This window comes from Ctenopharyngodon idella, chromosome 22 (genome assembly GCF_019924925.1).
Source record: "Ctenopharyngodon idella isolate HZGC_01 chromosome 22, HZGC01, whole genome shotgun sequence".
Classification (NCBI taxonomy): domain Eukaryota; kingdom Metazoa; phylum Chordata; class Actinopteri; order Cypriniformes; family Xenocyprididae; genus Ctenopharyngodon; species Ctenopharyngodon idella.
Window position 1 is genome coordinate 5,233,529 of NC_067241.1, and position 16,522 is coordinate 5,250,050.

General features: G+C 36.2%; 1 protein-coding gene across 1 annotated transcript in view; it reads left to right on the plus strand.

Annotated features, from left to right (window-relative positions):
* Positions 1-8,568: 8,568 nt before the first annotated feature.
* Positions 8,569-16,522, plus strand: part of syt6a (synaptotagmin VIa) — a 59,253-nt gene continuing 51,299 nt past the window's right edge. The window contains exon 1 of the mRNA XM_051880867.1: positions 8,569-9,028. Within this exon, the coding sequence (XP_051736827.1) occupies positions 8,872-9,028 (157 nt within the window). The 5' untranslated portion in view covers positions 8,569-8,871. The remainder of the gene's footprint in view (positions 9,029-16,522) is intronic.

Genomic DNA, 16,522 nt, shown 5'->3' on the forward strand with positions numbered 1-16,522 from the left:
TCAATATGAACGTGAGTTATTTTTTAAAGCTGTTAGTAAATTTAATTGGTACAGGTAGGTTCATTTTTTCTGCATGACCTCTTTCCTCTGACATTTCTCACTGTTTCTGCTCTTTCTTTGCTCTGGCTACTGGGAAACTGTATCTGGGGGTTATCTCTCGGTTTCTCAGTCTATTTCTGTATGTGACGGCAGTTAGTTCTGTGACCTTTTGCTAGATGTCATCCGAGTGTTTTGTATGTGCAGTTGTGGTAAATGGCAACATCTAGAACTTTTCTGTGCCTGCATTGCATTAATTTAGAAGATTTCCTCCCAAGTTGTTTTTGTTTGTAAAATGCATCAGGCAAACTTAATTATCTAATGTAAATCAAATTCAATGTTATTTTGATTAAAAATTACGAGGGCACATGAATTGTAAAAAAAAAAAAATGTGCTCGGATGAATCATTTATAATAAATCTTGCAATATTCCATAAAAAAAGAAAGAATTGTCCATTTTGATTTCATGGTGACGTCACCATGACCATTTTGAAATTAAATCAAGTCACTCTGGTGGGCCAGGAGACGGGGGTGAAAGTTGTATTTATCCACACAGAAATAAATCTCCCAACACTGCATCACAGCCAAACATCACATCATTCCACCTGGCTGATTTCAAACATTGAGCGACTGCTATTAGACACAGCACAGCTGGAGAGAAAGCTGCAAAACGGAGCTCAGAAAAACCTTTATTTAGTACACTGATCTGAGAGCAGCTGCACAGACTTACTTTCAATCATTACATGAGGTATTTGAGAAAGGGCCAGCTGCTCAGAGGTCACTATGTAAAGTCTGTCACTCTCGCTAAGAACTTTGCTCTCTCTTGTCTGCTGTGGTACAGACTCAGACAATTCTCACTGGCTGACCGCGCAGCACCCCGTAATTTCCCTGTTCATCTTAGGCTTTTAGTTACCAGGGTGAATTGGTGCAATTACAGTCATGGGTCAAATTAGGCAGGAGACTTGGGAGAAAAGTTTTAGTTTTAAAGTTTTAGAACTTGTATTGGCATTGTATGGACATAAAAACATCTTTCAATAACAAAAGCCACGTTAACAAGTTTAGAATATCATTTTACACTGAAAAAGGCAGACGTTTGTTTGAGAAACTTTAAAAAAGGCTTGACATTAAGTTCAGTAAAGACATTTCTCCACAATAACTAAGAAATTTAATTTAAATGTCAAGTTGATATAACTTAAAATCTTCTATCATTGCAACAATTACCATTTAGATTAAGTTAATATAATTTCTACAATAATATTTATTTAGTTAGTTTATTTATTTAGTAAATATATGTATTTATTCAATAAGTTAATACATTTATTTATTTATTTATTCAATAAGTAAATACGTTAATTAAAATCAAATTAAATAATAAATAAATTGAATTAAATATAAATAATTTTTTTAAAATAATTGAAATGAAATTAAACTGAATCAATACATTTATTTAGTTTTAGTTATATATTTAAACAGTTACTTATATACATAATCTAAATATTAAAGTCCCCCTATAGTCAATAGTTTTATCCCTTAAAACTCATCTTTGATCACCAAAATTACATATTTAAATATTTTTTCCCGTGAAAAAAATTTCTTCATGCCTTAAAATAGCTTGAATGTAACTCTACATCCTTGTGATCAATGAATATGCAAATTAGCCCCGCCTCCACTCGCTCACGCCAGCTCAGAGATCCACTCGGTCAACTTACTGAGGTAAACGCTGCACAATAGTATCGCTCTTTACAATATCGAACACATAACGGTAATTAATATGATTAGCCTTTTGCTTGACCATGTTATCAAACAGCTAATAATGTGTTGCTAATGTTACACAAACCATGTTCCCGTTCACCATGTCAGAGTCAGACAGCTGCCTTCTAACAATCAGTATCCTTACAAATGCTTTAACCTCTTAGAACGTCAGTGGAGAAAGACATATAGTTCATCATAACATTGTAATATACATCATACACCCGCCATATTGCTAAATCTACAAGATTTTTCATATCAACAGAAAAATATACCGGGATAACCTGACTTCTCCCTGCTAGTTCACTGTTAATGATATGCTAAAGCCCGCCGGCACGTTGACATGATTGGTTACAAGGTAGTTTGTGACGTCAGAAACACCAGCGATTTTAAACCACAGGTTTGAGATTGTCTTTTTTTAAGGAGAAAATACTCAGCAATGGTGTTGACATGAATTTGCACATGGTTTGTCTTAAACCATATTAAAAACACCACATAGACATATAAACAAACTTGATTTTCACCACAGGGGGACTTTAAGACTAAATTAGGAGTCCAGCTGTCTTTAATAAATAAAAGTAAATAAATAAAAGTGGGATGTTATTTCATAAATTCCTTGCCGGTTCTGAAGTCAATGATATGAGTCACCTAAACAAACAGTGGCAGCATAAAGTATAAACTACCACATATGAGATGACACTGACACAGCCTTGAATTAATTACACATCCTCAGTTTGGCTGCAGGAGATGCCATGCTGCGTTTGAGTCAGACAGGTGAAGGAGTTTTGACATGCTCTCTCAGTGTATCTCTCATCGCCTCAGGTGGAGCAACAATGCGACAGGACGTTAATAACAAAGTAAATATGGAGGGAGAGGGAGACTCCTAGTTGATTTTTGCATTGTTATGTGAACAAATCAGGGCAATTACGCTGAAACAAAGAGCAAAAGCAGCCGAGTATTTGATATTAGCCTGCAGACAAAAATACAAATAATGCAGAAATCAAGGAAATTGAGATAATTACAGTGATGAGTTCTCATCACTCATTGGACCACTTTCAAAACATAAACAAAAATGTACAAAAAAAAAAAAAAAAAATTTAGCTGTAATTATGTTTTCCTTTTAGTCTGTTTTCAGACCAATTGTATTCATTGAAGTTTTATTGTAAAGTGATAGAAAGCTTTTAACAAAATCGACTCGTCTGTAAAATGAATGTAAACTTCAAAGTGATTGGATGCTCGAAAATGGACCCAACAGGTGACCAGTCTGTGTCCTTAATATCAGCTTCAGTCTTTGAGGGTAATATTCAGTGTCTGTGCTCTCTTAAAGAGCAGCACATCATTTGCATTCCCGTCTCTGTGATCTCCTGTCGGATTGAATCAAAGTTAGCCATGGATTTATTTTGCTCTCTTTCATTTTGCTTTTATCAAAAGGTTGATTGTGTTCAACCTGTTTCATTTCAGACTGAAATTAATGCACTGTGCAGGGAAAGGAAATAACCTGTTGCATCCATTGCTCACATGCAGCTCTGATTTTAAAAATATGTAAATGTGACTTTGAGTTTCACGCTACTTGGTAATGGATTTATTGCACCCAAATTCGAGTTTGCATATGAAGTTATGTTCAGTTTTGTCATTCTTAGTTGACCTAGTTTCCCTGTGTGTCTGATTAATCATTCTGTTCACTTGTTGTCTAACTAATTAATCGGTATCCGGTAACACTTTACAATATTTGTTAACATTAATGTATTAACTAATATGAACTAACCATAAGCATTACATTTGTTACTGTATTTGTTAATCTTTGTTGATGTTAGTTCACAGCACATTAACTAATGTTAACAAATGCAACTTTTAATTTTAATAATGTATTAGTAAATGTTGAAACCAACAGCAGTGTGAAACAATTTTTGTGCTAACGTGCTCTTGACTTGAGCTTGTTAAATCACTTCCATATTAAACCATTCATTTAAGTGTAATGTTTAATTCAAATAAAGCTTCATTTCAGACACAGCTGGAAATGACACACTATATTGGAAATGTGTTCTATCCTCCAAGAGGTGCCTATTAAGGGAGATTAATTAGCATGCTGGCAGAGATGTTTGATTACAGGGTTCAACATGTAGTCGAGATGAAGGCTCATGTTTTATGTGATCAAATGTAATGTCCTTGTACAACAGTAATGAAAGTATACAGTGTTGAAAATGTGATGCTTTGATAAATGTAGAAGATGATCGAGTGATACCGCTGCCCTCGTGTCCTTTGCTTCCTCTGAGGTTTATGAGGCTGATAGAGAAAATGTAATTCCAATAGGTTACTGTGTGGTTCCTTGTAAGCTTTGTTTAAGATTGGTTGCACTTCCTATGGGGTTGGGTTATATCTGCTGACGGTCAGGGTTATAGATGTATGTCTTATTTTGTCTTTTTTAATTGGATTCATAGGGCAACGAATTGATTATATTCCTCCATTTAAACAATGTACATTCTCTATGTTTATAAATACATACATTGCTTCCATCTGTGCCATTACACGGTTCTTGATTAGCATGATTTGAATAAGCAGCCTCTTATGCCATGTGACAGCCAGACAGAGAAGTTTAGCACCTGCAGGTACGGCCGTGTCACTTTAGAGACTCATCACTGCTGATTTCCACATGGACGAACTCCAGACTCTTGGAATTAACTTTAGTTATCTCAACTAAAAATCTATTTGGGGTATTTTCTGGGTCAAAAAAATAGGACAATAATATGACAGAATTTGGGGGCAGTTTTTGATTAATAATTAAAATGGGTCATTTTTCCAAGTAGTATAAATATTTCCATTGTCCATGGAAAATCATCAGTAGTATTTAGCAGGAATAGACCTTAAAGGGTTAGTTCACACAAAAATAAAAATTCTTTCATTTATTACTCACCCTCATGTTGTTCCACACCCGTAAGACTTTCGTTCATCTTTGGAACACAAATTAAGTCCAGATTTTATGAAGAGATTTCATTGCTTTATATCATTAACAGATTGAATTTTGGCTTTTATTCACGTATATGGAGGGACAGAAATTTCTCAGATTTCATTAAAATATCTTAATTTGTGTTTCAAAGATGAACAAAAGTCTTAAGGAATGACATGCGGGTGAGTAAATGATGACAGAATTTTCATTTTTGGTTGAACTATCTCTTTAAGATATCACAACATAAAGATTTCATCAACAATCCAGTGTTGATTGTAATCAGACCTATACTAAGTTTGTAATTAGCCTTTGATTATTAAGCTGAAATAGGCCTAAAAATAGGTCTAAAGCTGTATTGTCTAAACGCTAATGAGATGGTGTAGTTCACTTCTGTTTAGAATTTAGGCAAGAGGCTGAGATTACGTCAATGAAGTGATTTGAGTTGCTGGAGGAAATTAGCGAAAATGAAAGAGCATGAATAACCGAAGTGTCACCTCAGCCATTCCTCTGTAGCAGAGTCTCTAACGCCTGTCATCTCTCGCTTTTCACAATCAAATCAGTGCAGCCAGAAGAAATAACAATCTAATGATGCAGAAATAAAAAAACTGTTTATGTGAGCACCTGCTTAACCCTGTGTGTTCAGTGGAAAACATGGAATGGTGATTCTGATCCAATTACAAAATGTTAGTATATTTTGCTGCCTTTGTGTGCTCTCGGAATTATCGTAAATACAAGTTTCCTAGGTAAAAAATTGCACATGAATGCCCTCCCATTTCAAAAGTTGAATGCAATGAGCTTGTGATCACAACTTCAGAAGTGGGAATAATTAAATAGAATTATCAAGTTCAAACTGAGCAACAGAATGTGGGAAAAAAGTGACTTTGAATGGGATGTGGTTGTTTATGCCAGAAGGCTGGTCTGAGTGTTTCAGAAACTGCTGATCTACTGGGATTTTCACACACAACCATCTCTAGAGTTTACAGAGAATGGTCCAAAAAAGAGAAAATTTCCAATGAGCGAATGATTGATGCCAGAGGTGATGCCAGAGGTCAGAGGAGAATGGCTAGACTGGTTCGAGATGTTAGAAAGGCAACAGTAACTCAAATAACCACTCATTACAACTGAGGTCTGCAGAAGAGCATCGCTGAATGCACAAAGCATCGAACCTTGAAGCAGATGGGCTACAGCAGCAGAATACCACACCGTGTGCCACTCCTGTCAGCTAAGAACAGGAAACTGAGGCTATAATTCGCACAGGCTCACTAAACAATAAAGATTGGAAAAGCGTTGCCTGGTATGATGAGTCTCAATTTCTGCTGTGACATTCAGATGGTAGGGTCAGAATTTGGTGTAAACAACATGAAAACATGGATCCATCCTGCCTTGTATCAACGGTTCAGGCTGCTGCTGGTGGTATAATGGGGTGGGGAATATTTTTTTGGCACATTTTGGGCCCCTTAGTGCCAATTGAGCATCATTTAAATGCCACAGCCTACTTGAGTATTGTTGCTGACCATATCCAAGTATGATGACCGCAGTGTACAGCAGGAAAACGCACCATGTCACAAAGCTCAAATCATCTCAAACTGGTATCTTGAACATGACAATGAGTTCTCTATACTCAAATATCTATATCTCAATCTGCAGCAACTGCGTGATGCTATCATGTAAATATGGGCCAAATCTCTGAAGAATGTTTTCAGCACCTTGTTGAATGTATGCCACGAAGAATTAAGGCAGTTCTGAAGGCAAAGAGGGTCCAACCCGATACTAGCAAGGAAGTCTTCATGCCCTGCATGGGTATGTTTACATATTATTTGTTGAATTTAGATTCAACTGTGTAGTGTGTGTATATACTTATCAAAATATATTTCACAGTGCATATTCTTTGTGTACCACTAAAATAGGGGAAATAATATCATATTATACTAATATTCCTTGCAGTTTAATTTACCCGGCCATTTGTGTCTGAAGTTATTTATTTAGATTTAGATATTTTTAAATTAGAGAAACTAAGTGTTTACTGACTATTAATTTGTACAAACAAGCTTTGTTCATAACCAGATACACACTGTAAAAAGTATTATACATCATAAGAATATCTTATGAATACATAATACTATATTTACATAACACTTCTAAAAGTTTTTGTTAAAGGGTTAGTTCACCCAAAAATGAAAATTCTGTCATTTATTACTCACCTTCATGTCGTTCCACACCCGCAAGACCTTCGTTCATCTTCGGAACGCAAATTGAGATATTTTTGTTTAAATCCGATGGCTCAGTGAGGCCTACATATAGGGAGCAATGACATTTCCTCTCTCAAGATCCATAAAGGTACTAAAAACATATTTAAATCAGTTCATATGAGTACAGTAGTTCAATATTAATATTATAAAGCGACAAGAATATTTTTGGTGCGCCAAAAAAAAAAAAAAAAAAAAAAAAAAAACGAATTATTTAGTGATGGCCGATTTCAAAACACTGCGTCAGGAAGCTTCGGAGCGTTATGAATCAGCGTGTCGAATCCACAGTTCGGAGCGCCAAAGTCACGTGATTTCAGCAGTTTGGCGGTTTGACACGCGATCCGAATCATGATTCGACACGCTGATTCATAACGTTCCGAATCTTCCTGAAGCAGTGTTTTGAAATCGGCCATCACTATATAAGTCGTTATTTTGTTTTGTTTTTTTGGCGCACCAAAAATATTCTCATCGCTTTATAATATTAATATTGAACCACTGTACTCACATGAACTGATTTAAATATGTTTTTAGTACCTTTATGGATCTTGAGAGAGGAAATGTCATTGCTCCCTATGTAGGCCTCACGGAGCCATCGGATTTAAACAAAAATATCTTAATTTGTGTTCCGAAGATCAACGAAGGTCTTACGGGTGTAAAACGGCACGAGGGTGAGTAATTAATGACAGAATTTTCATTTTTGGGTGAACTAACCCTTTAATCTCATAATATCTTTATTTTAGTCCATTTAACCACAGGCTGTCAAAATCTTTTAACTTAGTTTTATGGGTTTCAACTCGATTGTCATCAGTAATTAATTTCAGTGTTCAAAAAAAAAAAAAAAAAAAAAAATGCGGTGAACTCATCACTGCTGTAGTCACTTTGTAAAAAATATCAACCCACTAAAAATAACTAATTGCGGCTTTACATTATTAAATAAAAACAGTGTAGTGGTGCAGTTAGACCAAAAACACTGTATTTTTATTTATTATTGCATTATATATTTCATCATTTGTTTTGTAGTATATAAAATAATGATATATATGTATGCATGTTTCATATTTTATGCATGTGTGTGTATATTTACATCTTTTTATCTCCGTTTTTCCTTACAGATACAAAATCGCCCATAACATTGATTCCTCTTGGCAGTTCAGTTGCATGGAGATAATACGGCTGTTGACTGAGTGCTCTGAACATATTAAAATCCCCATATATCAAATAGGCAGCGAATATGTAAACACAGTTAACTACAAACAGCCACATATAGTTACAGTCATCATAAAACAGAAATTGGAGTAATGAATCTTCCACATAGTTGCTCAACAGAAGCATCATTAAAGATTCACAAATGGTAAATAGACAAACACACACTATTCCCTCTGTTCACACATATGCGCACGGGGCTCTGATCTCTGAGGACAAACTCAGAAGAGGAGGCGGCACTGAGGGACACATCGACCTGAGAAAAACAAGCCCAATGGTCATAATGAGAGGCTTTTCATTACAGGGCACAGGGATTGGTGTGGGGCGGGGGTGCGGAGAGCAAAAAGGGGCTGAAGGAGGCAGATGCTCAGCGCTGTATAATCACAGCCTCTCTCCTGCACCACTAGACTCATTTGTTGCATTTTATTTGTGAATCTTGAGATTAAATGTGATGCAATAATGCCGTCTCTTGAATACCTGGGGGCAGTAGTGAATCATTAAGCACGGCACACACACACACACACACGTTTGCATGATACACCCACATAAATGCACAAACAAAAACTGTCTCACACACACACATTCTTGCACTTGAGGAACAATAAGAATCAGCAGCAGGAGAAACTTGCGTTTGGAGGGGGTGTGTTCAGATCCCGCTGGAGGAGGCAGTAACGCCGAGGATGCGTCAGGGAGCATGACTGCTGCCGGAAAGGGGCATGACATGATCTGTCAGAAGGCAGTTTCTCTCATAGTTGACCTCTGTATGCAGGACAGCCCGCGGCTGGACCACGACACCTGTGAGGAGTTCCTCTTTCTCATCTCCAATCAAGAGTACAATCACAAAGATTCGGGTAATGATGATTCTTTTCCTTTAGATTTACAGTTCTGGTATTTGTGTGGATTATGTTGTTGTAGATACTTATTTCTGAATGAGTATCTCATTTAAATCAGAATCATGCTTTTATTTTGGCTCAGAAACAACTGTGGAACAGAACCATTAAGTTAAAATTACCTGCTCTCAGTATAGCATCGCTCACGGTTGGACTGCGTTGTGTGGGTTGCAGTGGGAATAATTATTTAAGTCCAGAAGTGCCAGCACTGCCAGCCAAAGATTCCTATCAGACATTACTGTTAAGAAAATTACTTTGGCAATAACTGTTCAGTGTCCCCGAGAGATAAAAATCATTTGGATTTGCCATTGATTTTGTACTGCACTGTGACAGAAACATTATGCTCATGCTTTTATCAGAACTATGTTGTTATCAGATGGAGACTAAAACATTTCATCATGAGTGGAAGCCTTATCTGAAGCCATTTTTTGGTAGCAGGCATAGTTTTGACATGTTTTCTTGAGTTGGGGTCCCATAGGTCTGTTAGAATGTAATTAAATTGTCCTTTTTTAATGCATTTTAATTAATTTAAAAATAAATAACTTTTCAGTGATGTCAGGGTGCAAGTTTGGAAACATTGCAATTAACCAGTGAAATTGGTGAAGATGAAAGGACAAAAACGTTTAAAAAAGCATTGCATTAAAGTAAGCATTTTACTATACACTTTACTTTACAATTTTATATGACCCCAGACCACAAAACCAGTCGTAATTCGCACGGGTATATTTGTAGCAATAGCCAACAATACATTGTATGGGTCAAAATGATCGATTTTTCTTTTTTGCCAAAAATCATTAGGATATTAAGTAAAGATCATGTTCCATGAAGATATTTAGTAAATTTCCTACTGTAAATGTATCAAAAATGTATTTTTGTGAGTGGATATGCATTTCTAAGGACTTCATTTGGACATCTTAAAAGGCGATTTTCTCAGTATTTAGATTTTTTTGCACCCTCAGATTCCAGATTTTCAAATAGTTGTATCTCGGCTAAATATTGTCCTATCCTAGCAAACCATACATCAATGGAAAGCTTATTTATTCATTTATAAATCTCATAAAAAAAAAAAAATTGACCCTTATGACTGGTTTTATGGTCCTGGGTCACATATAATTATATAATATTATATATATTAATATTCTATTATTAATGTATTTTCAAAGCTAATGTAAAATGTCTGCTTTTAATATGTGTATATTTTACATTTATGTAAAAAATTTTTTAATATATTTATATTTTATTATTAACTTCATTGTTAATATTTTTAAAAAAGCATTGCATTAAAAGAAACCATTTTGCATTTATTAGAAAACTATTTTAAAAAATTACAATTAAAATTGTATTTCTAATATAAAAAGGCTGCTTCTAATGTTATGTACAGTATATTGTATATTTATTTATAATGTACATTTATTTCAATTTAACTTTTTTTTTTTTTTTTTAAGGTCTCTTATTATTTTCTTCTGTTCAATCAGATTGCTTGCAGCCAGACTAGGGGTATTTTTGGCTGGTTTTGTTTTTGTCATTCTGTCACGTCGATGTGTTGACAGACCCCTGCTTGGAAGAAATGTGTCATGTGAATATAGACAAAAATCTTGTCACTTTGTATTAACCTCACTAGGCAAATCGAAGGCCCTCCAGCCCACCATTGGCATCCATGGCTGAGCCGTGGGGACACTAAATGCCACGGCATGTTATTGGACCATCGCTGTGAATCACTAGTGCCAGATAAAAGCTGAATAGGGGCTCTTCTGTTATTGTTGGGCAGATTTAAAGCCGAGTGTCGGGCTTCCCTCAGAGGGAAATGTCAAGCAGCTTGCTGTGTTTGGAAAGTGGGAGGAAATGTTCCTCAGGAGCAATTTGCATGGAAAATATCACATTGTGAGATAATTATGTGAGAAGGTGATAATCTTGCGTGTCTCGATGACAAAATGTTGTTTTTGTACTATATTTGTTTATCATTTTGTAGCGTTTCTTCCCGTGTTTTTGCTGTCTGCCAAATCATTGAGTTCTGTAAACAAACCAATTTTCAGCGTCTTAAAATGTCAGATGCCTTGTCTTATACTGAGGCATTCAACATGTCCATCTGTGATTGCCAATCTTTGGCAAACTCTTCTGACAAAAATAAAAAAAACACTAACATTTCTGTGTTTCAAATCCAAGCTCATTCTTTGGCGGGCGGACTAAAGTAGACTATTTTGTACTGTTTTGTTGTTTCATCTGAAGCACAGATGCTGTACAGGGATAGTCGGACAGAGTGTGGCTGTGGATGATGGATGGAAAGCCCTGCACAATCGCATTAACAGTCAACAGATGTCTAAAGATGAAGCACACACAGTGGAGAAATACCAACACTCACCTCTATGAACCTAGACTGCTGTTTTATAACTAAAGACAGACTGACACCCTCACAGTTGTCCTTGTCCACAAGAAAACCTATTGAAATGATGGATGCCAGATCACTGGTGAGGTGTCAGATTTCAACATCAGCTCTAATTAGACTGTATCTCATTTTCACAATCCCATCATGGCTTTATTAAGCCAGACTCCCTACAGAGGACATTAGTAGCAGATGATTATTTATTATACTCTGTGCTGCATTCTTTGAAAGGATGGAGAAAGCTTTGCATTGCAGGTGCAGAAAAAAAGCAGTGCAAGTAGTGCACAATAAGTTCTTTGTTGTGCTTTAGAGTTTTGCTCTACATGTGTATATGCTTTCAATAATTCATATGTGTCTCATCACGTCTTCTATAGAAAACACACTCTTTACCCCGCAAATTGGCCGGCAGCCATTTTGGCTCGGGAAAATAATAGACTTTTGCTGCACTGGTGTTAACGGAGGCAAATAGATGCTACGACAAGTCCAACAGCACTGGCTAATTTACATGATTATTATGTGTCTTTCTGAAACCGGGGTAATTGTTGCTGTGGTGGATGAGCGTGTGTTGTTGGGGCCTAAGCTTGAGGGGACTAGGGTCTGAAAAGAGAGAGGTGTGAAAACCGATCTGTCCAATATAAGTACATGCTGCAGCTGATGAGTACAAGTGTCCAAGGAAACCATGTCCATACAAATCATTAATACACTTTGCCCTAACAGTATATAGTTCTTAGTTAAGCATCTTCAATAGTCTCACCACAAGTTGAGACAAAAAGTCGACCACATCGTTGGATAATGCGAGTGGACTAGGAAATACTGTATTATCTATGTGCCAAATTGGTGCTCCTATATATACAACCGCATTCCAGAAAAGTTGGGACATTTTTAAAATTTTAATAAAATTTAAACTAAAAGACTTTCAAATCACATGAGCCAATATTTTATTCACAATAGAACATAGATAACATAATAAATGTTTAAACAGAGAAATTTTATGCACAAAATGAGCTCATTTGAAATTTGATGCCTGCTACAGGTCTCAAAATAGTTGGGACGGGGGCATGTTTACCATGGTGTAGCATCTCCTCTTCTTTTCAAAACAGTTTGAAGATGTCTGGGCATCGAGATAATGAGTTTCTGGAGTTTTGGTGTTGGAATTTGGTCCCATTCTTGCCTGATATAGGTTTCCAGCTGCTGAAGAGTTTGTGGTCGTCTTTGATGTATTTTTTGTTTAATGATGTGCCAAATGTTCTCTATAGGTGAAAGATCTGGACTGCAGGCAGGCCAATTCAGCACCCGGACTCTTCTACGATGAAGCCATGCTGTTGTAATAGCTGCAGTATGTGGTTTTGCATTGACCTGCTGAAATACACAAGGCCTTCCCTGAAATAGACGTCGTCTGGAAACCTTTATATACCTTTCAGCATTCATAGTGTCTTCCAAAACATGCAATCTGCCCATACCGTATGCACTTATGCACCCCCATACCATCAGAGATGCTGGCTTTTGAACTGAATGCTGATGACACGCTGGGAGGTCTCCCTCCTCTTTAGCCTGGAGGACACATCGTCCGTGATTTCCAACAAGAATGTCAAATTTTGACTCTCAAATTTGGTTTGACCATAGAACACTTTTCCACTTTGAGTCCATTTTAAATGAGCCTTGGCCCACAGGACACAATGGCACTTCTGGACCATGTTCACATATGGCTTCCTTTTTGCATGATAGAGCTTTAGTTGGCATCTGCAGATGGCACGGCGGATTGTGTTTACCAGCAGTGGTTTCTGGAAGTATTCCTGGGCCCATTTAGTAATGTCATTGACACAATCATGCCGATGAGTGATGCAGTGTCGTCTGAGGGCCCGAAGACCACGGGCATCCAATAAATGTCTACGGCCTTGTCCCTTACGCACAGAGATTTCTCCAGTTTCTCTGAATCTTTTGATGATGTTATGCACTGTAGATGATGAGATTTGCAAAGCCTTTGCAATTTGACGTTGAGTAACATTGTTTTCCACAATCTTTTTATGCACTCTTTCACAGATTGGAGAGCCTATGCCCATCTTTACTTTTGAGAGACTCTGCCTCTCTAAGACATCCCTTTTATAGCTAATCATGTTACAGACCTGATATCAATTAACTTAATTAGTTGCTAGATGTTCTCCAGCTGAATCTTTTCAAAATTTCTTGCTTTTTCAGCCATTTGTTGCCCCCGTGCCAACTTTTTTGAGACCTCTAGCAGGCATCAAATTTGAAATGAGCTCATTTAGTGGATAAAAGTGTAACATTTTTCTGTTTAAACATTTGTTATGTTATCTATGTTCTATTGTGAATAAAATATTGGCTCATGTGATTTGAAAGTCTTTTAGTTTTTATTTTATTCAAATTTAAAAAATGTTCCAACTTTTCAGGAATTCAGGTTGTAATTAAGAAATATCACACCTGTGCTGATATCCATACAGCTGGTTATTTTTATGAATGCAATAATGCTGTAATTCAATAGTTATGGTTAATATTGAGTAACTTACATTTTAGACACACTATTGCCAGTTACTTTGTCTATGTTTGATCTGCTGGAAATAGTTCCAAACAAAGCTCAAAACTCCGGCCAACACAAAGTAGTGGTGTTTCCTGAATGAATCAGTGTTTTTGAACTAATCGGTTCAGTGAATAATTCATGGACTCGTAAGGACAGTCTTCGCATCTGATTATGCCTATTTCTAATTTTCCATACATATAATATTCATAAAACAGTAAGCAGAAAGTACCCAGATGACCTACTGCTTCCGCTGAGATTCTTGAGTGCACATTCGATGATCACTTTATTATCCCATGAGACTAACTAATATAAATTTCAAACATTATTAATATTAAGTAAAAAGTAATAAAATAAGAACAAATAAACAAATTAGCAATAGCACAAATACCACTGAAAAAAAGTTCAGGTACAGAAATTGTAATCAAATGTAAAATAACACTGCATAGTTTTCTTTTTATAAATAAAATATAGGTTAATTCTTATTAAAGTTACAAAAGTTATTCAGTTAAGGTAAGAGCGAATGTAATTTGAAAGTGTCTGGTTTCCGGTGTCATTCGCTTCCAGTTATTTTTAGCTGTACAAAACAGCTCCTTATGCTGCTTGATATTGCAAACTGGTATTTCTTACCATATTATTTTAATGTATAGACTTAATTATAAACATGCTGGTTTATAGCGCAGTCTTACAGTTTACTGCAATTTTATATTCTTCTCGTTATTTCCTTATAGCGGCTAATAAATCGGAAAGTCTTGCACATTAACAGAAAACATCTTATTTGAGTTGAAAAATAAGGTGGATACTGTTGCACGTTTTCTTTCTCAGCTGTTTACGTTCACTTGAGATAAAACCAACTATGTTGACAAGGACATTTTAACAATTTTGTGTGTATTTGTGCATTCAAATGCAAGAAGAGCTGTGTGAGAACTCAATTGCGCACTGAAGCGGTTCTCTGCTCGAGGTTTGGATGTGTGCGCAAAAAAACAAAACAGCACGGCGTGAGTGCTGAATTGAGTTCTCTTTCGCATCTTCTTGCGCTTGAAAATGGTTTGAAATCACATTAAAATGCACACTCAGGAATCAACAAGCAGAAACAAAATTTAAATTTTACTACAAGTATCCGATTCCTGACTTTAAGCATCTGATACCAGATTTTCGATTCCCAACCCTATAATATAATTAGGGCTGTCGATTTAACACATTAAGCTAATTAATTAGTTATGGGAAAAAATAACGCATTAAAAATTGATGCATTTAACGCAACAACTCACTGCGGGATGAACCTTTTAGAATGCAGTTAGAATGCCCCTAAAATTCAAGATATCAATGCAAAAATGCCCCTGCATGAGTTTTTTGTGTCATATTTATATCATATTCTTTGTGTAACACACTGTGTGTCTGAGCTCCTGTGTTTTTGTCTTCTGCCTGGTTGTTTGTATCTTACCCTGTTTGGATTATCTTGATCTCAGTATGTTTTGACCTTTGCCTGCTTTTGACTACTCTTTGGATTACCCTTAAAGGATTAGTTCACTTTCAAATGAAAATTACCCAAAGCTTTAGTCACCCTCAAGCCATAGGTGTATATGACTTTCTTCTTTCTGACGAAGACAATCTGAGAAATATTAATAAATATCCTGACGCATCCGAGCTTTATAATGGCAGTATGCATTACCAAACGAGTATGAGCTAAAAAAAAGTGTCTCCATTCACATCCATCAATCATAAACGTACTCCACACGGCTCCGGGGGGTTAATAAAGGCCTTCTGAAGCGAAGCGATGCGTTTGTGTAAAAAAAAAATCCATATTTAACAAGTTATAAAGTAAAATATGTAGCTTCCGCCAGACCGCCTTCTGTATTTAAATTACGGAAAAGACGGAACTGGAGTCAGAGCAGTTCCGTAAATAGAATAGGGAAGGTTAGGACGTACAGCGTAAGCTTTTTGAAGAATACGGAAGGCAGTGATTGTAACCAGTATAGCTGCATAGTACAGTCAACCTACACCAACTGCATGACCAAAGCCTCAGGGTAATTGCTTGGCAGATTAATGAAGGAAGGGGAGAGGTTGCAGCACCCTTATTGCTAATTGGATGAGAACACTTCATGCTTTACAGACCAAATTGCTGGCAAATTCCACTGCTTTTATGGCTTCAAAGAATAGAATTTTTTGAAGAAACAAATCAAGTCATATTAACACTCTATGGCCCTTTTTGCACATGATATTAAGATCCATCTCAGGTTATCCTGATCATTATAAGTCATCAATATACTGTATTAGATCAGTTTTCTGGTAAGAGAAAGACTGCAGTAAATGGGAATATCTCCTTATAATAAATATCTCCTTGAAGGGTTTTTTTCAGTGTTTAAAATTACACAAGCAACTAGTTGACCTCAAAGCTAATGCACATGAACTAAAAACCACAAAACTCACATTTTAATTTCATGGGATCTTTAAACCACATGGTGAAAGATTTTAGTATCTTTGACACTAATTCATTAGACATGATTTTAGTTTTGTGTACTCATTATTCATTGTCTTGTAA